Genomic DNA, 27,334 nt, shown 5'->3' with positions numbered 1-27,334 from the left:
TAGTTGAGAACTTTTGCAGACATTCAGTCTCTATAAATGTATGTCTGTCTGTCTGTTTGTCTGCCTTGGCAGCATGCAACCCAAACCCACCAGCAGCAGCCTAAACAGCCAATAAAGAGACAGTATCTTCAGAGTCAAACACTCCAAACAAAAAACCTGGACTCACGTTTGCATTTATGATGTTGGTGGCAAGTTGTTGGCTTTTACAAACAGGATTCTAGTTAAGCTACAACGTTTTCTGCTTCTTCTTCTTCTGCTTTGGCTTCTTGTTGTTATTGTCCCCACTAAATTATGCGTATGAAGGTTACAAAACAATATGCCACAGAGAGTGTTGTGGCAAAAGCCGCCGCCGCCGCCAAAAACACAAACATAATTTTTCCAAATAAAAATTCAGAACCCCCAGCAGCTTGTGTGGGATCTCTTTCTCCTCAAAAGGTTGTGGATGCTGCTGCTGCAGGAAATATGAAACATTGGCTATTTAGCATAATTTCTTTTTGTTTGTTTAAGGCAATTGAAAATATAACTGCTCATAAACCAACAAAACAATGGTCCCCCCAAAAATGATAAATATAAACTATTTAATATTGGCAAAAGGGGCCACAACAAAAACTGAACTTTAAGGGGCATAACCTCTCTCTAAAAAAAAAAAAAAACAAACAAAAATATACAAAAAAGCAACAAGACATGGGGACATTGTCAAAAAATTTATGCATAACATGTTGCAGACAACAACTTCGACAATAAACCCAGCCAATGTGTGTTTTGTTGGATGGACAAGGCAAATTGTATGGAACACCAACAGCAACAACAACAACTTAACAAAATTTGTCATATATGGAAGCATATTTTCATGAATTTCTACACGGCAGCTTCTTGCAACACTAAGGGCTGGCAAGAACAACAACAGCAGAGGCTTCAGAATCAGAAACATTAAAAACATGCTATTTTTTCTTCATCTCCAGAAACATTCCCAAGCTGAGGAACTCCAAGAAGTGAGTGAATGCGCGTGTGCTTGAAAGCGTTATGATGATCTTTTGTATGTTTTGCTGAATGGTTGGTTGGTGTGTCTGATTTCGCATTTTATCGATTGTGATAAATGTCACATCAGTAGTTATTTATTTTTATGACATATGATAGCCCAAACAACAAAGACAATGCATGTGGTCGGTCTGTCGCTTCTCTGGACCACATTAAGGGTCATCTTCAATTCAACAGCAGCATCACAAAAAAGCAAAAAAAAAAAACAGTTCGGCACATCACAATTTCATAAAATCTTCACGTAGGCGTCATCTTGTCATTGGGCATTGTTCAAAAGTTTTGCAGTGGACTTTAGGTCCACTGAACAAAAAGATGAATGCCCAAATTTGGTTAGTACAGGCGTTTACTTTTGCGCCACAAACACTGTTTAAAATGGCACGCCAAAATGTCAGTTTTAATGATTTCAACTGTGTGTGGTGGTGGCTGCCGCAAATAAAAAAAAACGTATCGACAAAAAACCCTTTCAAAACTGATCGATATGTGATTTCAGTGATCAATGATCATGATCATTGCAACAATGCAGAAGCATAGCAATTATGCTGGTTAACTTTTTTCGCTTGTTTTAGCTTGTCGAGACATTCATAAAATTTGTAGACATTTCAGTTACAGACCCAAAAACAGGAGGAAAAAAACATCCAACAAAATATCGCTGATCATTATCAAAACTTTTGTTGTTTTTGTTTTAGGACACTTTCCGAAGTGGCATATTTAACGCCATCTCTTATAATTTTTAATGATTATTTGGCACTGATAAAATATTTGAAATATAAGCGTGTGCTTTAAACTTTTACCCTTCCCCCAGACTATCTCCCTCTCTCATTTGAACAATATAAAGCCAAAATTTTGTATAGTTTTTTTAGTTGAGCATTTTATGAATTGTTACTTTTGGTGGTCTAAAGTGAAGTTGTAGGCTTGGGTTTTTTGGCAAACATGATGCCAAAGGAATCTCAAAAAACTCTCTCTTTAACATAGCCCTTGAAATTTCAGGTCTTTTGGCTGAAAAACGTACATGAAACGTATTTGAAATTTTGTGTGGTTTCGTAGGAGGTTATAAAATGGAGTTAGAGGTTTGAGTTCTTTGGCAAAAGTGTTGCCACTGGCATCTTTTTTCTTTCTCTCTTTTACAGAAAACCTGAAATCCCAGATCTATTAGGTCAAAAACGTACTTGAAACATACCCGAAATTTTGTGTGATTTTTTCACTTAGACCTTTTATGGATTGTTTTTTTTTCAGGTTATGAAATTGTGTTAGACGTCTGAATTCTTTGGTAAAAATGTTGTCAAGATAATCTTCTTTCATTTTCTCCTTTACATGGACCCTGAAATCCAAGGTCTATTTGATTAAAAACATACTTGATATGTACCCGAAATTTTAGGTGATATTTTCAGTTAGACATTTTATAAATAATTACTTTTGGAGGTTATGCAATGGGGTTGGACATTTAAGTTCTTTGGCGAAAATGTTGCCAAAAGAACTTTCTTACATTTTCTCTTTTACATGGGACATGAAATCGATGGATTTTGAAGTCTGTTTGAGGTAGATGATTTGCGTAACCTTTTCTGGATTTTCATAATTTTTTTTCAACATTTTACGGGTTTTTATTTTTGGTGGTTATAAAGTGGAGTTAGCCATTTGAGTTGCTTGAAAATATGTTGTCAAAAGAATTAGCTATAATTCTCTCGTTTACATGGACCTTGAAAGTCGAGGTCTTTTGGATCAAAAGGCTACGTTACGTTACGTACTCGGAATTTTGTGTGATTTTTTAAATTAAGCATTATACGGATTCTTGCCTTTTCTGGTCATGCAATGGAGTTAGACGTTTGAGTTCCTCAAGAAAAATGTTGCCAACAAAATTTGCCATCATCTTCTCCTTTACAGGTGTCATGAAATCTTAGGTCTTTTGGGTCAAAAACCTACTTGAAGAGTGTAACTTTTGTTTTTGATTTCACAGAAAAGATTTTTCACAAACAAAGTTTACCCTCTCTCACTCAAAATTGCTAAGTAATAAATATTCTAATAATTTTTTTCTCTAAAGATTTCCTTATTAAAACTACCTTTATTCCGCTATTCCTTTAAATATGCAAAAAAATATGACATACACTTTCATTCCTTCCCTTTTCTTTCGTTGGGATAACATTGCATGTCAAAATGTCTTAACAAAAAACAATAAACACAAAATATCCGTTATGTGAATTTTAAAGCAGCTCTTTAAGAGGACTTTTTTCCCCGGTAATAATGTGTGGTGTCCACTACATCTGTATTCATCAGGTTCCTACAAAGTCATACGTCACTTTGCTGCATTCATTCATTTGTGGAGCAGGTGTCGGTATTTTCTGTAAGTTGTCAAAGGGGGGATTAAAAAAGGGCTGCAGGCCAACACCACCACTATTGTGGTTGGCGGGATATACATTTACACATGATCTGGAAAAGGCACGTGTCTAAATCAACTTGAAGAAGAAGAAGAAAAACACACACTCACACTAGGGGACAATGAATTTTACACTTGCAGCTTGCCGTCTGCAAAACAAAACCCTGCACTGTAAAAGGATCCTTGCACTCACCTACAACCACCAAATGCACATCCACAAAAGCAGGTGTATTTAGGTATTGTGTGTTCTTCCCTACATCCCTGAATTGGCGCTTGTCGGCCAAATGAACGGGGGAATAAATGATGAGTTAGTAGTGAGTGAGTGCACCTTACCTTTTGGCTAAGAATATTAAACCATGGTCTCTGTATCTAATGAGACACATTTCTTTAAGTCAAATGGAAAAAAGGTGATATTTGTAAGGATATACAATTTTGATGAATGATGGATGGATTGATTGATGGATAAGTGAATTTGGTGGCCCGGCGGCGGATACAGGTGAATTTGATAAGAAAGAAAAAAACAAAGGCAAAATATAAGCCACATAAGTTTAACTATGTAATGCTTTACATTTTTGTCTATCAATTTCTTAATGTTCTCTTCTTTTTTGTTGTTGTTGCTTTTTGCCATTAATCCTTTTTGATTGGTAAATAAAGAGATTTGTATGTAAAGATTAGGTGATGGTGTGACTGACAATTTCAATGGCTCGGTGGCTGGAGAATTTAATTTTGTAAAAAGCCTTTCTTTAACACACAAAAAAAAAATCTCAACACCCCTAAAGGGGTGATGATGATGACGATTGTGGTCCATTAGAAGAGCTATACAATCTGTTAGAGCATTTCAATTAAGCAAATTGTTTGCTTAGATAGGTGGTGGTAGTAGGGGGTTGATGATTTGGGAAATTGAAATACTACATTTAGGTTTGAATGATGGCTTATCAAGATTTTCTCGCTTGTTTTTGGTTTGCAATTTGTGTCAATTGTATTTGAAACATTTCTTTTTCACACACTCACACTCATAGAGATACATAGCAAACAAGGACATTCATTTGAATAAGATTTTAAACAAATGATAACCAACACACACACACAGACATTTTAATTCCATTTTGTCACATTGTACATTGTAGAGACATTAGTTAAATAAGGGTATGGGAGAGAGAGAGGATTGGAGATTTTTTAGCACTGATAACTTTTTGGCTTCAACTAGTTTTAGCATCTGTTTTTGCCTTACAAAATCAATACCACAAGGCCTTCTAGCTGCAGCAGCTGCTGCTGATGCTCTTTGATGATAATTATCACTTCTCACTTGAAGTGTTGGATCAAACAAAAAAAAGCCTTTGAAAACTTTCCCACATTTTCTAATTTTCTGTATATTTTTTGTTTCTTTCTTTCTTGTCCTAAGCTGTCTGCAATAATTAACATGGAATTTTACAAAAGACCTGATATTGTCTATCACTCAAACATTCATACGCTCGAATCACTCATTTGTGATAGGGAAAAATGCTTTGTGATTGGTGCCATGCCGCCAAATAAGTGGCCAAACCAAGAGAAGGAGAAGTGCATGAATGAGTGAGTGAGTGACTGACTGGCTGACTTGAATGACTGTCATTGTCACCATATATGTATATAAATAGCTAAAATGTCTACTTATGGAGCAAATGAAAAGCTAATGGCCATTAAAAATTGAAAAAAAAAGAAAAACCTGACCGCGCCAGGCGGCAATTAAAAGGCGCTTTGAAATCACAAAAACAAGTAACAACAACCCGTTTTTATGTCTTGGAGGATTTCCTTTTGAAATGCCAGCAAACACCAAGTTTGAGTGTTTGAGAAGAAAAAGCAACAAAAATGACGTTGCCAGCCAGCCAACCAGTCATTCAGCCAGCTTTGCCATGAAAAGGGCGTCTTAGACATTTGCCGGTTAGCTGTCAAACTTTAAGAGATTTTCTATTTGAAAGATTTTTTTGTTTAATTTTACTTAACCCTCTCTTTTTCTCTTCTCTCTTCTTTGACTACACTCTCAATTATATTTAAATTTATGGCCTTAACTGTGCGAACTGTATTTAAAAAAGCCGGTTATTTTGCAGCTAATAATACAATTGGCAAAGAGAGTTTACCTGGCCTTAATTGTTTTTGGTGGTTACTTACTGCTGCCTGCATTTAAAGCGTTCGTTGTCGGCTTCCTTGAAGTCACCTTTGATCTGTCAATTTAAACCAAACAGAAACACACAAAAACGGACGCCAATAAGCCAAATAAATATAAACAATGTTAAATAAGCTTTGATTTGCATGTTGCTGTTGTTATTGCTGCTGCTGTTTCAATTTTAATTCATCGCTTCATTGATTGTTTGTCCGTCTCTGTGTGTCTGTCGTACATGTCATTTTGCGGGCTTTTGTAAAAATTTCAAAGTGAGTCTTATTTTACTGTACATATTTAAAAGACAACACGTACAAAGCTTCTACCAAATAAAAGTAGGTATGTTCGTTCCTCCCGTTTTTCAAATGTCTTAAAATTAATGACATCTTGTCTCCGTAACAAAGTGGCATGGAAATAAAGTCAAATTTTGCAAGAGATATGTGGTTATAAAAATGTTTACGGGGTAATTGATGAAAATGTTAAAATTTTAGAGGCTGGAGGAGGTTAGTTGCCAAAAGATACAGCCTTTGTTATCCTTAAAGCTAATTTCTTCTATTCTACGGAAGAATTTTGCCGAAGAGAGCAAAATAAAATTTAAAATGATTTCCCTAATGTGGAGTTAAAAAATGTAATTTTTTACGAAAGGATTTGTCAGTGTAAAAAAAATTGAGATTTTCATGGACATTTTTTTCAGAAGATTTTTTTTTGTTTATAAAAATTAAAATTTCTTATTTATAAAAATAAAAATTATAAAATACATACTTCTATTAAGATTTTTTTTTTCAAAATAGTCTGTCTTATGTTTTTGTTTGTTTTCTAAACAGAGAGTAAAAATATTATTTTACTTTTAAAAGGTTTCTAGTAAAACATAATCGTTTATTTATAAAAATAATATTTTATTAAAGTTTATTTTCTATTTATAAATAAAAATAAAAAATAAAAATAAATAGTAATATTTATAAAAAAATTTTATAAATAAACAATTATGTTTTATATGAAAAAAAATATATTTTTTTTTAAATAAAATAATATATATTTTTTTAAGTTAAAAGTATTTTTTATATAATAACTAATTTTTTTATAAACAAAAACTATAGTTTATTTAAAAAAAATTGTTAAAAATAAAAATTTTTTACATATACAAAAATTTTATAATCAATAATTTTTATTACAATTAGTAAATAAAAAGTTTAAAAATTTTTATTTATAATATATCTAATATTTTACATTTATACTATATTAATAAAATGCTTAATTTTATAGAAAAATATATAAACTTAAAATATTAATTTTTTATAAATAAAAATTAAACGTACTTATTTTTTATTTATAAATAAAATAATTTATATATTTATAAAAAATATTTTATTATATTTATTATATAAAATATTGTTTTTTTTTTAATTTACAAAACAGTATTTATACTATATAAATAAAATGTTTATTTTTATAGAAAAATATATAAATGTAAAATATTAATTTTTAATAAATAAAAATTAAAAGATCTTATTTTTTATTTATAAAGAAAATAATTCATATATTTATAACAAATATTTTATTATATTTATAATAAAAATTATTTTTTTTTTTTAGTTTTTAAAACAATATTTTTATTTACAAACATTATTTATAAGATATAATATTTAATTTTTTATAATACATATATTTAAATAAATGAATTATTAATTATTAAAAATAAAAAATATATTTTTAAATTAAAAGTATTTTTTATAATGACTAATTTTTAATAAACAAAAAGTAAAGTTTATGTATAAAAAATAATTGTTAAAAATATTTTTTTATAAATAAAAAAATTTTTAATATATGCAAAATTAAAAGTTCTAAATTGTTATTTATAAAAATATGTAATATTTTACATTTATACTATATTAATAAAATATTTATTTTTATATATATAAATATAAAATTATTTTTATATATATAAATATAAAATATTATTTTTTTATAAATAAAAATTAAAAGTTCTTAATTTTTATTTATTAAGAAAATAATTTATATATTTATAAAATATTTTTTTATACTTATTATAAAAAACTATTGTTTTTAGTTTATAGAACAATATTTATACTATATTAATAAAAGGTTTATTTTTATAGAAAAAATATAAATATAAAATATTATTTTTCTTTATTATATTTATTATAAAAAATATTGTTTTTTAATTTATAAAACAATATTTTTATTTAAAAATATTATTTATAAGACATAATATTTTATTGCTTATAATACATATATTTAAATAAATGAATTATTTTGTTATAAATAAAATAAATTATTTTTTTCATAGCAAATAATATTTTTATAAACAATTTTAAAAAATAGTTTTATATTTATATTTTTATATTAATAAAAAATTATTTTTTATATTAAAAAAAAAACTTATAAAACATAATTTTTATTTATATTAATTTATAAATAATGTTTTTAAGGTAAATAATTAATTAAAAATAGTTTTTTTTATAATAAATAAAAATAATTTTTAACATAAAATTATAACAAAGAAATTTTTCAATACTTATAAATATTTTTTATAAATAAAAATTATGTTTTATATTTATAAAAAATACTTATAAAGCATCATTTTTTATTTATATTTTTGTGTACAATTTTTTCTATAATATATAAAATTAAATAAAATGATGAAAGATCATTTTTTATACATAAATAAAAAATAATTGTTCTATCATTAATTTTTAAACAAACAAATATTTTTCATAAAATAAAAATATTTTGTTATAAGCATAAAAAATATACTTATAAAACATCAATTTTTATTTACAAATACATTTTTATAATATAAAAAATTAACTAAAAAATAATGTTTTAAACGTAAATTTATAAATAAAAAATATTTTTGCAAACATAAAAAATAATTTAAAAAAAATTATATATATGTTGCTTTTTATAAAAAATATAATAATTTTATTTATAAAATTATATTTAAAAAATTAGTTTTAATTTTTGAAAAAATATTTTTTATTTATAAATTATTCTGTAAAAATTATTTTTTAGGTAATTTTTTATATTATAAAAATTGATGTTTTATACATATATTTTATATATTTTTATGTTTATAAAAAAATATTTTTAATTTTTGAAAAAATATTTTTTATTTAAAAATTTACGTGTAAAAATTATTTTTAGGTAATTTTTTATATTATAAAAATTTATTTGTAAATAAAAATTGATGTTTTATACATATACATATTTTAGATATTTTTATGTTTATAAAAAACATATTTTTTAATTATGAAAAATATTTTTTGTTTATAAATTAATGATAGAAACATTATTCTTTATTTTTGTTTTAAATGAAAGATAATTCATTTAATTTTTTTACATTATAAAAATAATTTATAAAAAAATAAATATAAATAAAAAACTGTGTTGTTTTTTAATAATAATTTTTTAAACTTTATATTTATATAAACATTTATATTTTATATTAATATTATTTTTTATTAATACAATTTTAAAAAATATTTTTTTAGCAATAGTTTTTTTAAAAACACTTTAAATTTTACATGTTTTATAAATTTATAAATAAAAATCTTCTGAAAGACAATTAACAAAAATTCTGTAAAAAATACTTTTTTTTTATGCAATAAGTAATGTTTTCATGAATATAAAAAATATTTTTTATTTATAAAAAATAAAAAGTTGTGACATTTTATATACAAAAATTTATATAATTTTTTATTTACAATTACAAATTACAACTTTTAATTTTTGTTTATAAAAATGATTTTTTTTGTTTACTTAAAACACATTTTTTTTAGATTTTTTTCAAAATAGTCTGTCTTTTTGTTTTTTAAACAAAGAGTAATTTTTATAAATAAAAAACAATTTTTAAATGTAAATGTAAATAAACAATTATGTGTTTTAAAAAACTTTTCAAAAGTAAAAAAAAAATTGAATAATTTTTGTTTAATTAAAAGTATTTTTTATATAATGACTAATTTTTTTAAACGAAAAGTAAAGTAAAATTATTGTTAAAAATACAGTTTTTTATAAATAACAAAATTTATATTCTCTCAGTTGTCTTAAGTTAAAAAAGTTATTTATCTCCTTGCAATTAAAACATTCAACACCACACCTTTATCCCTACCACCATACTTTTCACAAAGAAAAAATAATCTCCACAGGAAGCTCTTGTTGACTCCTGTAGTATGAAAAAAAAGCATTCTGCTCACTACTGTTTCCTGTTGTTTGCCCCAAATGATATAAAACAATTTCATGCTGGATTCTCAAAAGCAAGTGATGAGAAATGGATTACAGTGATCAATGATTGTTGCAACAACAACAACAAATTACAGTTATATAGCTGCAAAAAAACGAAAAGAAGAGTTATCAATAACAATTTTCAAAATAATGACGATCATGGTCAAGATGATAATAAAGTTCCTTACTGTTGTTATTACGATGATGATGATGATGATCAGCCCAAAGCTACTAACTATACTATTAGGAGCAGAAGACGAGTAGTTGTAACAGTGAGTTGTGTTACCCTCCACTTTTTTTCTTTCTTGGCCATTGTCTTCTTGCGTTTCCTTGGTTTTGCGCAAAGTTGAAAACAGTAAAGCCTAATATCTATAATCAGCAACACGTACACATAATATTGTCCAAAGCACTGTTATTAGCGTAATCAAATGGGAATTATCTGTAGAGGAGATCGAACTTGTTACGTTAGGCCAGGAAACAGAGAGGGAGAAACAAATGATGGAAAAGTGATGATGCCACATGGTGGTGGTGCCACAACAGCTAGGCAAAGGAATTCTTTGGTGTTACAGTGTTGCTGAAGTTTGGTGCTGCTGTGGCACACCACATGTGTCATAATCTATGGTAATCCATCTTGATTTGGCCAACACTTCACACAGATACATATGTATATGGAAAGCTATTTTCCATGGTTTGGGCTTTTGAAAAATTTATTTCAATTGCCTTTAATTTTTTGTTTTTGCTGTCAATTTCTTAAGGCCAACTTTGGGCCATGGACATTTCGGTGGTAGTTATTTTAATTATTTTTGTTTTGGTTTCCAGGTGAATTATGGCTAGTGTCAGAATAACCGCAGCAGCAACAACAACAATGTAATGCAAAAAAAAAAAACAATAACACAATTATATTAATAACGATTGTAAAACTTAAATAATAAAACATAACTGCACCCCAAGAAATCTTTTGCAGATTATGGCTAATCCACATAATGGAGCAGCAAGCGGCAGCTGTTGCTGCTGCTGCCGTTATTATTATTGATCCTCCAATGGTGCTTTACACTAGCAACAAAACAGCTTCCAGCTATGTTGCGGCAAATTTAAATGCACATAAATCTCACTTGGTGTCCGCCAAATTATAGTTTTCATAAACATTAGCTTACACTTTGAGGCTGCTGATGTTGCAGGAAGGTGGTGATGCCAGTCATCCATGTAGCCACCAACCAAATGGGCCAAAGAAAATATGTGGCAAGGACAAATGTTTTTTTTTCGCATCTGTTGTTGGTAGGCAAATAAGTCCAGACAGACAGACAGACACACAAGAATTACAGCATTGATCCATGGGATCATTCCACGATCGATGGATCGATCGTCCGCCTGATCTCAATCTCTGGCTTATGCGATTGACTGCCGTTCGTTTGATGATCGATCTGTTCTTACTTAAGGGTATATAAGGTTTAACGCAATGGTTTATGATACAAATTAAACAATTTATGACGACAGCATAAACTAAGGCAGAACTTATGTAATAGCTAAGCTAAGTGCGCGGCAATGGAAAACTTCAAAACCCAAGAAAAAACGCTTCCATGCAACAAAAAATTGCATAAAGCAGATAACATATGATTACGGCAGTAAGCCAAACTTTGTTGTTCTTTGCTCCTTATTCCTGTTTGATATTCGAGGGAGAGCCATAAATTAAAACACTGGCCTGGCCTACTCTTTGTTCCGTTCAAAAAAAAAAAGCTTCCATTTGATTTCTCTCCTGCCATGACTTGCCAACACCATCATTGTTGTTGCTGTTGCTGCTGGGTTTTCGTGGTGGTGGTGGCGGCGGCGGTGTTGGAGTTTTGAGTTTTATGAAAAGATCATTTATTATAAATCGTTATCGCTTCTGGTCTCAAAATGCAAACACAGCTTAAACGCAAGCCACATGTAAACGCTTTGTTGCAAGTTATGTTCCAACATCTGTTTGTTGCAGCTTAGCTCAGCAAGGCTAAGGCTTATATGGTAATTGATTTAATGCTGGCATATCTCGCACCTTTTAATATCTTATTGTTCTTCGTCTTTTTGTTGTTGTTGTTTTTATTATGATTTTCATATTTATACATATTTATCAAAAATGTTTTTGTATTTTCTGTTTCTTTGCAGCATCCCGTATGCCCTCCTCACACACATCACCGCAAATGTGTCGGCCTCACTTTCATACGCCTCTTAGCTCATGGCTTACCAGCGAACATAAATCATTTGCACCCGCCAGTCCATGGGGCAGCCCGTTTGCATGCCCCCAAGAGCCACAAGTGGATCATAAACTGAGTCAGGTGGGGCAAACGCATCAGACCACAACGACGGGTCAACATTCATTTCCATTTCCTCCCACACCGCCAAAGGATTCAACGCCCGATTCAGTACAAACCGGTCCATCAGAATATCAGGTAAGTGAAGGAAGAGGAATTGTGAAATGTATAAAATTTTCAAAATTCAAAATTTTTTTCATTTCTACTAAAAAAAGATAATTGAAAAATTAAAAAAAATCGGAAGTTTTTCAAATTTGTAAACAATATTTTTACATTTAAATTTTAAAAATTAAAATCAAAGGTTTCGATTTTTTTCCAATTTTAAAAACTTATTTTTTTAATTGACAAATTTTAATTTTTTTAGATTTTCAAAAATTTTAAATTTATATATTTTTATAAATATAAAATTTTAAATTTTTTTAATTTTATAGATCAAAATTGTGAAATTTTATTCCAATTTTAAAAACTTAATCTTTTTACATTAAAAATCCTTTTTTCATTTTTATTAAATTAAAAGTTTGAATTTTTTTCCAATGTTAATAATATAATTTTTTAAATTGAAATTTTAAAAATTTTTTTAAAAAAATTTTTTTTTTAACTATTTAAACTTATTTTTTAAACTATATTTTTAATTAATGTTTTTCGTATTTCAAACAATTTTTAATTTTTTAAAAAAATTTAAATTTTCAAATTTTTCAAAATATAAAATTTTTTTAAAATTTTTAAAAAATTCAAAAATGTATTTATATTAATTTTTATAAATAAAATTTTGAAAAATGGTTCCACATTTAAAGTTTTTCTTATTTCAAAAAATTTAATTTTTTTATATTTTTATAAATATAAAAATAAATTTTTGAAATTTTAAAAAATTTAAAAATTTTCATTTTTGTTTTAATTTTTATAAAATGAAATTTTGGAGATTTTTCATTTGTAAAATTTTCAATTTTTTATTATAGTTTCCCAAATAACATCCTAAATTTGTCCCTCTTTCTCTCTTTCAGGCTGTGGTAAATGCCTTCATGCATCAAGCTCAGGCAACGGGTAGCAGTTCCCTGCCAGATACCAGTTGTGCTTTGGACATTAAGCCCACCATACAGAATGGTAGCAGTTCGTCATTACACAATGGTGCCAGTGGAGCTGGTGGACAATCATCGGCACCCAAACAGCGTGAAGGTACTACAACAAATAATAGCAACAACAACAGCAACAATAATAATAGTACAACAAATAACAATGCCACACAACACAATAATCAAACGCATAACTCTGCCTCATCAACGTCAGCGGCGGCGGCGGCGGCCGCAGCGTCAGGGGCATCTGTGTCAAGGTCATCGGCCTCTTCCCATCACAGCAGCAACAACAACAACAATGTCAACTCTGCCAACAGCAACAACAACAATAGCAGCAGCAACAACACCACACCAACCGCCCATCATTCCGCCCACTCCAGCAGTAGTAGTAGCAGTAATCCCCTACTTAATGGCCTTGGCAATGCGGCGGGTAGCATTTTTGATGGCACAGCCCAGGCCTCCTATGGCAGTTCCATGGGTCTTAGCAATGGCGGAAATATCAATTCGGCAGCCAATAGTTATGATGGCACCTATGCTTCATATGCCGCCCATCATCATGCCCAGCAACAAGTTGCTGCAGCAGCTGCTGCTGGTATGTTTCAAAGTTCTTCTATGGCAGCGGCCGCAGCTGCAAGACATCATCATCACAGCCACCATGGTGGTCATGGTCATGGTATGCATCATCATGGCAGCAGTATGGGTGGTTCGGGCGGTATGGGTACATCGTCGAGCGGTATGGGTGGTGGTAGTGGTGTTGGCAGTGGCAGTAGTCATGGTATGGCTGGAGCTTTATTGGGCAATGTGGGGCAGAGTGGTGCTGGGGGGTCCAGTGGAAGTGGTGGTGATATTAAGCCGGCTCGTACAAAACCTAGGACAAGTGCTGGTAAGCAAGACACACACACACACGCACGCAAATTTCTTTTTTGTAATGGTGTGGGTGAATTATAAACTAAATTATTTCAAAAAACAAAAAAACTATACACACAATTTTTTGTTTTTCCTATTCTTTAATTTTTGAAAAGTAATAATTTTGATTTACAAAATTTTTTTTTTTACAATTACTAAATTTTACACACAATTTTTATTTTTCTTTAATTTTTTAAAATTAATAATTTTGTTTTACAACAAATTAAGAATTTTTGTTTATTTAAAATTTCTTAATTTTTTTTACAATTAAGAAATTTTACACACAATTTTTATTTTTCTTTTTCTTTAATTTTTTAAAATTAATAATTTTGTTTTACAAAAAATTAAGAATTTTTGTTTATTTAAAATGTCTTAATTTTTTTTTGCAATTACGAATTTTTACTTAAAAATAAAAATTATTTATTAATTTTATAGAAATTTAAAAAACTTAATGTATTAAAAATTATAATTTTTAATTAATCTTTTTAATGTGTTAAAAATTAATAAATTAAAAAAAAAAATGAAATTTAAATTAAATGCATTCAAAATTAAAATTTTTATTCGTTAAAAATAAAATGTTTGGATTGTGATTTATTGGAAATCAACCATTTTTAATCCAATAAAATTATTAATTTTTAATTTATTAAAAATTATTAATTTATAATAAATGTAAAACAATTAACAATTTAAATTACTTAATTAATAATATTAATGAATTTGCACATTTTAATTTCAACTAAATTTAAAATAAATAATTTTTTTATTATCAAAAATTAATTTATACAAAAATAATAAATAAAAAATTAATTTTTTATCGACTTAAAAAATATATATTTTTAACGAATTAAAAAATATATTTTTAACGAATTAAAAATATTAATTTTTAATACACAAAAAATAAAATTTATTAATTTTTAAAACATTAAATTTTAATAAATTGAAAATTAATAATTTATTAATACATCAAAAATTAATAATTTATTAATACATTAAAAATGAATAATTAATTAAAAATTATTAATTTTTAATACCACTTATATCAAAAGGTATTTTTTAATAAAAAAATAAATATTTTATAAAAAATGAATATCTTTGCTTATAAAAAATTGATAATAATTATATTTTTTTTAAAGAAAATAAATAATAATAAAATTAATATTTTTTATAAAACATATTTATTTTGTATAAAAAAATATTTATTATTTGTTATAAAATTTTGTTTTTATAAAATAAATATTTTTTGTGTTAGAATTAATAGTTTTTGACGAATTAAATTTTTTTATATTTTAATTAAAATAATATTTTGTTAATTGTTTAATAATTAATTGTTTAATAATTAATAAAATATTTTTTAAATTAAAATGTTAAATAATATTAAAAAATGTAATTTGTCAAAAACTAGTAGTTCTAATATAAGAAAATATTTAATTTATAAAAACAAAATTTTATAAAAAATAATAAATATTTTTTTTATATTTTGTTATACAAAATAAATAAAAATTAATAGTATATTTTATAAAAAATGCTATTTATTTTATAAAAAATATTTATTTTATAGAAAATAAAACTTTATAAAAAAATTTAATTATATTTTTATAAATTTACTTTTGCTTTATACAATAACTATTTTTCTTTTATAAAAATTTTTAATTTTTAACAAAATAGTACCAAACAATTAACAAATTTATTTTTAAAAAAAAATTACTAATTTTTTATAAGCAAATGAAAACATTTTAATAATTAGCTGAACATTTTAATTGAATTTTTAGCTAAAAATTTCATTTAAAAAATCTTTTTTATAAAAATGTTTATAAAAATATTTCTTAACGAAATACTTCTTTTTAATATTATTCTTTAGTTTTTTAATTTTATTCGCGAAATTTAATTTAAAAAAATCTATTTTATAAAATTTTTTATAAAAAAAAATATTTCTTAACGAAATACTTCTTTTTAATATTATGCTTTAATTGTTTTATATTTTATTTTCGTAAAAAATTATTAATTTTTCATTTATAAAATTAATTTTTAATAACCTATTTTTTGATAAAAATCACACAATTTTTAATGGAAAAAATATTAGTTTTTTCTTTATGAAAACAAAAAATTAAGAAAAATTATTGATTTTACCATTTTTTAAAAAAATATTAATTTCTCATTTATCAAAAATTATTAATGCTCACTTGCATTATTTACATATTACAGTTCCAAAAAAATATTTTTATAAAAATATTGTTTTTATTAATTTTTTTTAATTTTTTTTTTATTATTACGACATTTTTAATTTTTTGTTATAAAAAAAATTTAAATATTAATAATTTTTTTTATAAATAAAAAAGTTTTTATTTATAAACAATTAATAATTTATTCATAAATATAAATAAAAAATTAATAATTTTTTAATACTTCAACAATATTTTTTAAAAATTATATAATACTATTTTTTTTATAAAAAAGAGTTTTTCTTATAAAAAATATATTTTTTTTGTAAAAAAAAAAATATTTTTTCTTATAAAAAAAATATTTTTTTGTAAAAAAAAATATTTTTTTATTGTAAAAAATATATTTTTTTTGTAAAAAAAAATATTTTTTTCTTATAAAAAATATATTTTTTTTTTGCAAAAAAAAAAATTATTTTTTATTAGAAAAAAATATTTTTTTTTATTAAAAATAGTATTTTTTATAATCAAAAATATTAGCTTAATTTTTTTATTTATGGATTTTTTCATAATTAATTAATTTAGTTTTTAAAAAATTTATTAATATTTTATTTATTGAAATTTTATTAACATTTATATATTTTTGTTATTATATATATTTTTATTATATATTTTTTACATTTGTTTATTAATTTTAAACATTTTTAATCTAATTAATTTTAATATTTTTTCCATTTTACCTTCCATTGGTTTCAAGTTGAACTTTTGCTGAGATTTTATTTGTGTGTTATTGTTTATGTTTTGCATTTTTTCGGGTTCAGTGTACTTGACATGTTTGCTGCAGTCATTCTTCTCATTCATTAATGCCATAGCTAGTGTTTCCTCTATAAAAGAAAAATGTGTTTTACTTCTTCTCAACAAAGTTTTATTTGCCTACATCGGCAACATGACACAACCCCCTTCCAATGGGGTACTTAGTTTGCCTATAAAATTTTATCCCAAGCCAACCAGTGTGGGCCTGTTTTAACCACTTGAGCATGCACAGAGAAAAAATTTAAAAAAAAAGAAAACTCTAAAACCATTGTTTGGCAAGTGATTACACGTTGTTGGCGTTTTCGAAGAGAGTGTGTGGCGTGTGAACCGTCATTCTTTACATTGCCTTACGCAGTGACAATGGTGAATGTGCAACATTTTAGTTGTTGTTGCTGTTTTTTCTTGTGGCATTGTTGTTTTGCATTCCGTTACATGCCTTTACCGCTTTTTTTCTGTGTGTCTCTCTTGAAGATTGTGCGAACACAATACAAAAATTGCCCAGCAAGTGTCTTAAAAGTGGAGTAGTTTTTTTGAAGTAATGCTTTTAATTGCAAGTTGTCGGTGGAGTAGTTTGTCATCATTACGTTCATCATCAGCCACATTATGATCATTAATGTTGCCTTAATTATGGTTATGCTCACGTGTGTATGTGGTGCGGTATTATTGTAGAGGAGTTTTGGGGAATTATTGGCATCAAAAATCCCTAATTTTTTTTTTTTTTTTGCTTCCAAAGTTTCTGAGCACAAGTATTTCATTTAATTTGCATTACCTTTCCCTCATTTGTGTGGAGAAATATTTTATGTTGTGAATTTTTTGCCACATTTTTGGTTTATTGCCTTGTGGCTTAGGGAAGTCGGTTAAGTTTGTGAAGCCAAAACAACAACAAACATGTAAAATTCTAAAAGCATGTATGTTTGTTCCCTACAAAACATATGTATGTATGAATGTGTGTTTATGTTGCTTATAAATTGCTTTGTATGTCTCCTTATTCATACTCTATGTGGCATAGCTGTGAGCCGTTGAAATATGCGCGGAAGTGCTTGCAGTTGTTAACGATGTATAACACCTGCTACATTGGCCGGTTTTAAATATTCTATTTCTCTTCTCTGGCTGGCACTTCTACTTGCAACCTGAAACTGCTGCCGCAAAAAAAAAAATGAACAGTATGCAGTAAAAAAAAACTAAACCAACAACAATCCAACAAATAACATTTTCATTCTGAAATTGTGGTTTCGTAGGCGATGTTTGGTGTTTTTTTTTTTTGTTTTTGTGGCAAAAACACACACACTCGCTCACTTGCAAATGAAAAGTAGTGCCTGTTAGTTTATCAAGTCTTTAATTAATGGTCTTCAAGCCATGGGGTTAATGGCATTTTTTCCTTAGGTTTGGGGTTCTTAACACTTTCAGTTTTTGAGTTGTTTTTTTTTTTTGGAAAATAGTGCTTCCCGGTTGGAAAATTGTTTCTCTTTGCCAATAATTTTGTATAAATATTTTTTAATTTTTTTTTCAAGTTTTGTTACAAATATTTTTTTTGAATATTTTTTTTTTTTAATTTAAAATTTTCTTTTAATTGCCTCACGTTTGTGTCTTAAATCTTTTGTTTCCGTTTATACCCCAAAAAATGTTCTTGAGAAATTTCAATTTCCTTGGAAATTTCAATGTTAAACTTTTAATTCTCCCCTCCTCCCAGCCTCTCCTGTTTGTGTCTTAAGTCTTTTGTTTTTTATTGCTGTGTCCCTTTACTGTCGTCTTAAAAAATTGTCATCATTTTTTTGGGCGTTAGTTATCCACTATGTTTCCACTACTTAGCCGCAGATAATCTCCAGATTGAGGGCGTAAGAACATGTGTTTGTTTGTGGACCCAATGTTGTTGGTGTTGTTGTTGTTGTTGTTGTTGTTTGTATTGGCATTGTTTGTTTGCATTCAAGAAATAACTTTTTGTCACAACAACAAGAAAATATCACTAAACAAACAATAAGAAATTGTTGTTGTTGTTGCTTTTTAAATTGATTGGAATGAAGAAGGAAGCCAGGAATAACCCGTTCATGGAGTTTTGTCTCTGTGTCAGGTGAAAAATCCTGCAAATAAATCGACAACAATAAGACATATCATTTGGATGGAGGTATAAAATACCACCAAAATGTATTGTTTGTCCTCCACTAACAATAACAACAACAACACCAATGAAAGGAAGGGATCACACAAAAAAATTGCCACAAAATTGCTGTCATGCATGGAGTTTAAGTAATTGATATGGGTATCCCTTTCCAAGATCAGCTTAAACAAGGTAGCAAGACAGTTTTTTGTTGTTGTTTGCAAAAGAAACTGTTAAGCATTGTTTAAGGATGCTTGTTTGGCCTGGTGGCTTTGACAGTTTTTAAAAGAAGGTTTTTTGTGGCTTATACTTTTGCAAAGAAGGCTGCTGTTTAGCTTTGCAGGCGCTTGCAATTTACAAGGAATGTTATAAATCTTTTTAAGAGGAATACTTTTTTTCTTCTACTGCTGCTTCTTTGATTGGGCTTTTCTGTGGTGTTAATGAAGTTTTGAAGCAAACTATTTAAGGCATTTTTTTTGTTATTTCATGGCATGTTTGGAAGATTATGTTTTTTCCTTGTTTGTTTTCCTTTGGTTTGTTTATGGTATTCATTTTCCTTGCTTTGTTTTTTTTTAAATTTTCCCTTTTTGTCTTTTTTGGTTTTCACTAAAAAACACAACATTTTCAAATTTTCAAACTGTAAAAACCTGTGTAAAACACCCGTTTATTTACACTCACATCAATGTGTCTGTTGTTTGTCTTGTTCACCAGCTATTTAAAAAAAATCTAAAACAAAAACAATTGAAACCATAACTAAACAATGAAACTTTTGGTCTATCTATATTTTTCATATATATGTAACTTTAATTCTTTTTATCACAGAAATAATTTCTAAAAATCAATGGAAGATGGTTACAAGGATCATGGTAATCAAAAAATGGTCAACATGGCCCTCTTCCATTGTGTTTTATTATTATTCTGCCTTTTTACTTCTTTATAAATGTAATCTATGTTACCCTCCTTCCCCCTCCATGCCTAATTATAGCTCTCACCTCACCCTAACTTAATGCACTTGATAATGCTTTAAACTGGATAACCAAAAAACTGCACCTACATACTTTTCCCCAAAAAACTGCATCACAAACTCTAGCAGACACGCAATGCCATCATCACTAACAACTGTCCCAAAACATCACGTACATTGTTTCTTCTTCTCCTCAGCACTACTTGGGAATTTTATATTTTATGATGCTGTTGAAAATTAGCTGGAATTTCAAATCAACTTTTTTTTGGTATAACTGCTAGCTGGCTCTCAACATAAATTCTCAAAGGCCTTTTGTTGCCCCCACAAAAAAATCTACAAAAAATGGAAACGAAAACGAAAACTCATAGGCATTTGCCATGAGTTGCTCTAGCTTCACGCAGCAGCACTAAACTAGAAATCAAAAAATGTGCACAAAATTCCTAGAAAGCAAGCCTGAAAAAAAAAACTATAAAACACATAGCCCAAACTCCTCAGTTACCTATGAACCTCTATCAAATCCAAGGGAATGAAAAAACGTAGAAAACGTTCAACGACAATAAGAAAAAAACTCAAACTATTTTTGGACCATGCATGCAGATGCTTACAACCAGCTACTCACCTAAGAAAAAAACATAAAACTACAGTTAGATATAAACACTAAATCATAAAAGACCAAGTGCCACAACAACAACAACGCAAACCACAAAAAGACAAAAGAAAACCTGCTGCTGCTGCTGGCCAGACATTTTACGTGGTAAAAACCTTTTTGGTCCAGCCATGGACGTCACAGGGAACTGTCACCAAGCGAGAGACAAGATGATGGTGGTGGTTGGATGGCTGGCTGGCTGGCTGTCCTTTCACTGCTGGCATCAGCATCATCACTATCATCAGCAGCATGACAAACAATAAAGGATGTTAACAGACTCCACTTAGGTGGCTGGTGTGTTTGTTGTTGTTGCAACATTGAGCTGGCTAATTGAAATCAAAACAAAAATCCTTAATGATCGTAAAAAACGAAGCCCATAGACTCTCTTTCGTTCTCTCCTCAAAAATCATTTAATGCCTATTAATATTTACGGTGTTGTTGTTTTTTTTAAGCCAAAAAGGAAAGGTCAAATTGTACAACAACAACGACACACTTCTTGTTGTGTCATCCTCACCAACAAACCTTCTTTTCCATTCTTTGAATTGGGGGCCTCTTGATGGCCAACATAAGAAGGTTAATAAATGTTTGTTTCTTCTGCTGCTGTTTGTTGTTATTATTGTTTTTGTTGTTGCTGTAGTCACATCATAAAAACAACACCAACAAACTATAAACATCATTAAATAACTGATTTATTGGCCAAGGTCTATTTCAAAGTAAAACAAAAAAACCAAAAAAATGGTTGCTTTTTGTTGTTGTGATTCCATAGGTTGGAGGGGGATTCTCCGGAATGCAGTTAGTTAGCTGGCATCACTAAAAGAGACATTATAGAGGTTCTAAAGAAATCAATTTTTTCATATTAAAACTAGACTTGTTGGGGAATATTGAAACCCCAAGCCTTTTGTGAGGAAAAATTCTTAAATAAATTTCCAACGAAGATTCCCGAAGATACTAGGGAGCCTTGTCTTATATTCACAGTTGCTCTTTGATGTGGGACCTCTTTTGATACCCTAAGCCTTAAGGCTAATGGGGTTACATACGATCGAAAATGTGGCTCATCGAAATTCAGACAATTTGGAGTAGATTTAGACTGGTTGGGGCGAACGACAAGTCCCGAAAGGAGTATCCGATTGCGTCCAAACTTCGCAACTACAACCTTTTCAGATGTATTTGGAAAACATAACAAAAACAATAATAATAATAATAATAATAATAATAATAATAATAATAATAATAATAATAATAATAATAATAATAATAATAATAAGAAAATAAATAAAAAATAAATAAATAAATAAGTAAATAAATAAATAAATAAATAAATAAATAAATAAATAAATAAATAAATAAATAAATAAATAAATAAATAAATAAATAAATAAATAAATAAATAAATAAATAAATAAATAAATAAATAAATAAATAAATAAATAAATAAATAAATAAATAAATAAATAAATAAATAAATAAATAAATAAATAAATAAATAAATAAATAAATAAATAAATAAATAAATAAATAAATAAATAAATAAATAAATAAATAAATAAATAAATAAATAAATAAATAAATAAATAAATAAATAAATAAATAAATAAATAAATAAATAAATAAATAAATAAATAAATAAATAAATAAATAAATAAATAAATAAATAAATAAATAAATAAATAAATAAATAAATAAATAAATAAATAAATAAATAAATAAATAAATAAATAAATAAATAAATAAATAAATAAATAAATAAATAAATAAATAAATAAATAAATAAATAAATAAATAAATAAATAAATAAATAAATAAATAAATAAATAAATAAATAAATAAATAAATAAATAAATAAATAAATAAATAAATAAATAAATAAATAAATAAATAAATAAATAAATAAATAAATAAATAAATAAATAAATAAATAAATAAATAAATAAATAAATAAATAAATAAATAAATAAATAAATAAATAAATAAATAAATAAATAAATAAATAAATAAATAAATAAATAAATAAATAAATAAATAAATAAATAAATAAATAAATAAATAAATAAATAAATAAATAAATAAATAAATAAATAAATAAATAAATAAATAAATAAATAAATAAATAAATAAATAAATAAATAAATAAATAAATAAATAAATAAATAAATAAATAAATAAATAAATAAATAAATAAATAAATAAATAAATAAATAAATAAATAAATAAATAAATAAATAAATAAATAAATAAATAAATAAATAAATAAATAAATAAATAAATAAATAAATAAATAAATAAATAAATAAATAAATAAATAAATAAATAAATAAATAAATAAATAAATAAATAAATAAATAAATAAATAAATAAATAAATAAATAAATAAATAAATAAATAAATAAATAAATAAATAAATAAATAAATAAATAAATAAATAAATAAATAAATAAATAAATAAATAAATAAATAAATAAATAAATAAATAAATAAATAAATAAATAAATAAATAAATAAATAAATAAATAAATAAATAAATAAATAAATAAATAAATAAATAAATAAATAAATAAATAAATAAATAAATAAATAAATAAATAAATAAATAAATAAATAAATAAATAAATAAATAAATAAATAAATAAATAAATAAATAAATAAATAAATAAATAAATAAATAAATAAATAAATAAATAAATAAATAAATAAATAAATAAATAAATAAATAAATAAATAAATAAATAAATAAATAAATAAATAAATAAATAAATAAATAAATAAATAAATAAATAAATAAATAAATAAATAAATAAATAAATAAATAAATAAATAAATAAATAAATAAATAAATAAATAAATAAATAAATAAATAAATAAATAAATAAATAAATAAATAAATAAATAAATAAATAAATAAATAAATAAATAAATAAATAAATAAATAAATAAATAAATAAATAAATAAATAAATAAATAAATAAATAAATAAATAAATAAATAAATAAATAAATAAATAAATAAATAAATAAATAAATAAATAAATAAATAAATAAATAAATAAATAAATAAATAAATAAATAAATAAATAAATAAATAAATAAATAAATAAATAAATAAATAAATAAATAAATAAATAAATAAATAAATAATGTAATTCCAGAAATCTATTTGTAATTCGTTGGATTCAATTTTAAAATCACATAATTTTTTCTCCATTTGTAATTCAAATATAATTCGAAAAAAATCAATTCCATTAGTAGTTGCGTAAATTCCTTTTTAAAGTCGAATCGTTCATTTATAATTCCAATCGTTCATTTATAATTCCAAATTTTCCCTTCCATTTGTAATTCGAATTATTTTATTTGGAACTGGAAATTGAATGCTTTCATTCGTAATTCGAAATCCATTTGTAATTGGTTGCATTAAATTTTTAATTCGAATCATGTAATTTTTAATTCACTTTTTTCCATTTGTAATTCTAAAAAAACTGTAATTCAAAACAATTCAATTGTAATTCGAAAAAATTCAATAGTAATTCGGGAATTCCATTTGCAATTGGTTAAATTCCTTTCTAAATTCGAATCGTTTCATTTATAATTATTATTCCCTTTGGCCGAAACTTTGCGAGAAATCGTAGTAAGTCTTTCAAATGGCTCTCATCAAGTTCCAAGTAGGTCTATATCGGATAACACCTTCGGGTGCCTACCTCCCTTACTAGAAGTTCAACATTTTCACCTAAGTTCGAGGACATTACGGTGACATCCATTGGAGGACTAACGGTCGAAAAAAAAAAATAAAATTTTAAAATTGTTTTTTGACGTATGTTTTGACCCGAAGTTCCTTCGTGCTTTGTCTTATGCTGTTGTTTTTATTAATTCCACTTGGCGCATCTTGTTAACAATGCGGAGGACATCTACCTGCTTAAAAAGGGCATTGCTTAATATAAAATGACAATAAAACTCCGAGTTTTATTTCATTTTAATTAAGACCATCTCACTCCTCTCTCTCCTGGTGCTGAAAGCTATAAAATTTTATAAATTTTTGGTTTTATTAATAAAAAAACCATGTCAACACATGCCAAAAACAAACAAAAAGAAAAACCTCAACTTTTATTTAACAACCACACATCATAAAGTTTATGTTATAAACCTTCAGCAGATGACATATGTAACAACATACACAGTTTTTCAATATTTTGACCCCCGCTCCTCCTGTCCCCTAATAACTAACACGCATTACATAGTTTTGTTTTTGTTCCAAAACTCCTTGTTGTTAATTTTGTTGAAAGCTTTACAATGCCTGTCTGTCTGTCTTTGCACAGCAGAGAGATCATCAAAATGTAATCACCTTGGTGGGTAAACGTAAATTGTTACCAAAAAAAAATTACAAACAAAAAAAGGAATAAAAAAGAACAAAAAACACACAAACTGGACATAAAAAATAAATTAAATATAAGTGGAGTTTCAGGATTGTCAAATACAATCAAATATTTGTTGTTTTTGTTCATAAATGGCTATGTGTCTTGCTGTGTGTTGGTTGTTATGTCGTTTTTATGATTCAACTCATAAAATGACAACCTGCAAGCCATCCAGTCAGCCAGTCAGTCGGCCTCAAACGCACATTATTTGTATGTATTGGCCACCACTGACTGTTTAATGGTCATTAGTCAGCAAAAAAATGAATATGACAAAGAAATACGAAAAAACACTGTGTGAACCCACACACACTCTACTTGCAAACATAATGTGTCCAGCAGCAGCAGACACCAGCAATTACAAGTGTCTCTTTGCTTTTCACCTTTGTTTTCATGTTCTTCTGTAATAGTTGGTAACACATTTTCCATTTGTTGTAATTCCCAAATTCCCCCCTGTTGCAAGTTGTGGTTATAGCACACCCTATTTTTTTTCTTTCTAACCTTAGTTTAGTTTTTAATTAATTCACAAAAAAGAAATGTGTTTTGTTTTTTCATGTTTTCTCAAAAAATGGATTTTAATAACTACATTGTGGCCAATGGTTGTTGTTTGTCTAGCCACTTTTTTGGGGTTTCAAATTTAACGTTGCGTAAAAATGCATTTTTTGGAAAATTGAAAAATTTTAACCTACGTTAAATGCTCAAAAACGCCCAACAAATTTACCACAACATAATTATGATATTAAAAAAACAAATTCAATTTTAGGGGCATCAAGGCCTAACTAACCTCAAGGCACTAACCTCACTTTATTTTCTCCAAAATGCCTCTGACTTCTATTAGACATCTTTTTGTTCAAGCCATACCTTTCTGACCTTACTTTCCCTCCAAAATGCTTCTTTTTTGGTTCTAAAACATAAAATTAGTTGTTGTTTTTATCCAAGCAAATAATTTGTTTTTAAATTTTAACACAGTTGTTGTATTATTCTCAACTTGTGTTTATATTCTAAACTGCCATTAAACATCGTGTAATTGCCACACCATTAGTAGTTGTAGAACAAAAATGTATCTAATTCGGCATACTAAACAATTTTGAACTGAAATTAGTCTGCTTTGTCTGCTAGCCGTACGCACACCATTTACTTTTGCCTGAACTTTTAAGTCGAAGACTTTAACCTTAACCCTAACCCATGAAAATGATTTTCTTTGTAGGGAGAGGTGGATAAAAGCAAAAGGTTGGAGCTCCGACAAGCTTGCTTAGTTAAATATGCAGTAGAATACAGTTACCTTAAAGAGTCGCCTAAAATTAGGCGAATATCAGTTTAAATTATTTTTAATTAGTTTCCTTTCAAGCTGAGTTTTAATGATCGAAGATTGCAAATGAAAAAGTATGAAGTCAGGAATATAATACATCCACCCTTCCTCCAAATGTCCATTTTAAGATATTTTTCTACATTTTACTCTCAACTGATCAGATTTTGTCCTTTGGGCTAGCCCGAAATGTTGTCGTCATATATGTTCCTGGATACGTCGTTAACGCTATAGAAAGAGAAAAATTTTTCTGATAAAAAATTTTATCAAAATTTGTATTTTCATAATTCTGAAAATCTTCGGGAAAATGTTTGATAAACACGTTTGTAAATATGACAATATGTTTGTCTACAAAAAATCAATCAAAATTTTAATTGGATATTTGAATTTGTTTATCAATTTTTTCTGGGTATGCGACCGGTTTCGGTGTTAGTTGAACAACTCAACAAACATATGGGATATTGTCCTCGGTCGTTATCGCTATACAAAAAGACATTTTTTTCTGATAAACAGTTTTATCAACATTTGTATTTTCATAATTTGGAAAATCTTCGGGAAAATGTTTGTTAAACACGTTTGTAAATATGACAATTTGTTTATCGACAAAAAATCAATCAAAAATTTAATTGGATATTTGAATTTGTTTATCAACTTTTTTTGGTGTTAGTTGAACAACTCAACAAACATATGGGATATTGTCCTCGGAACACTTCCTGATGAATAAAATACCTTCACAAAAGTGAAAACCGTAATTATCGAAAAAAAACTCTGTTAAAAATATATTTGGAATGTTTTTGATGCAACAGGTCTTCAGAGATCTAAATTGAGAATAGTTTATACACATAGAATATTTCGAATAGGTTATCTGCACCTAGAAAGTCTGGTAGTGCAAATACAGATGCCCAGCAAAATTTG

At 26.4% G+C, this 27,334-nt stretch overlaps 1 protein-coding gene across 4 annotated transcripts in view; it reads left to right on the top strand.

Moving 5' to 3' along the window:
- Positions 1–27,334, top strand: part of grn (GATA binding protein grain) — a 97,535-nt gene that overhangs the window by 25,922 nt on the left and 44,279 nt on the right. For all 4 annotated transcript variants that reach the window (XM_073961355.1, XM_073961358.1, XM_073961357.1 and 1 more), the window contains exons 3-4: positions 11,922–12,205; positions 13,069–14,020. In XM_073961355.1, the coding sequence (XP_073817456.1) occupies positions 11,922–12,205; positions 13,069–14,020 (1,236 nt within the window). The remainder of the gene's footprint in view (positions 1–11,921; positions 12,206–13,068; positions 14,021–27,334) is intronic.

Source organism: Musca autumnalis, unplaced genomic scaffold, assembly GCF_047663935.1.
Source record: "Musca autumnalis isolate F117 unplaced genomic scaffold, ASM4766393v1 scaffold_1, whole genome shotgun sequence".
NCBI lineage: Eukaryota > Metazoa > Arthropoda > Insecta > Diptera > Muscidae > Musca > Musca autumnalis.
This window is presented reverse-complemented; position numbering and strand designations above follow the sequence as displayed.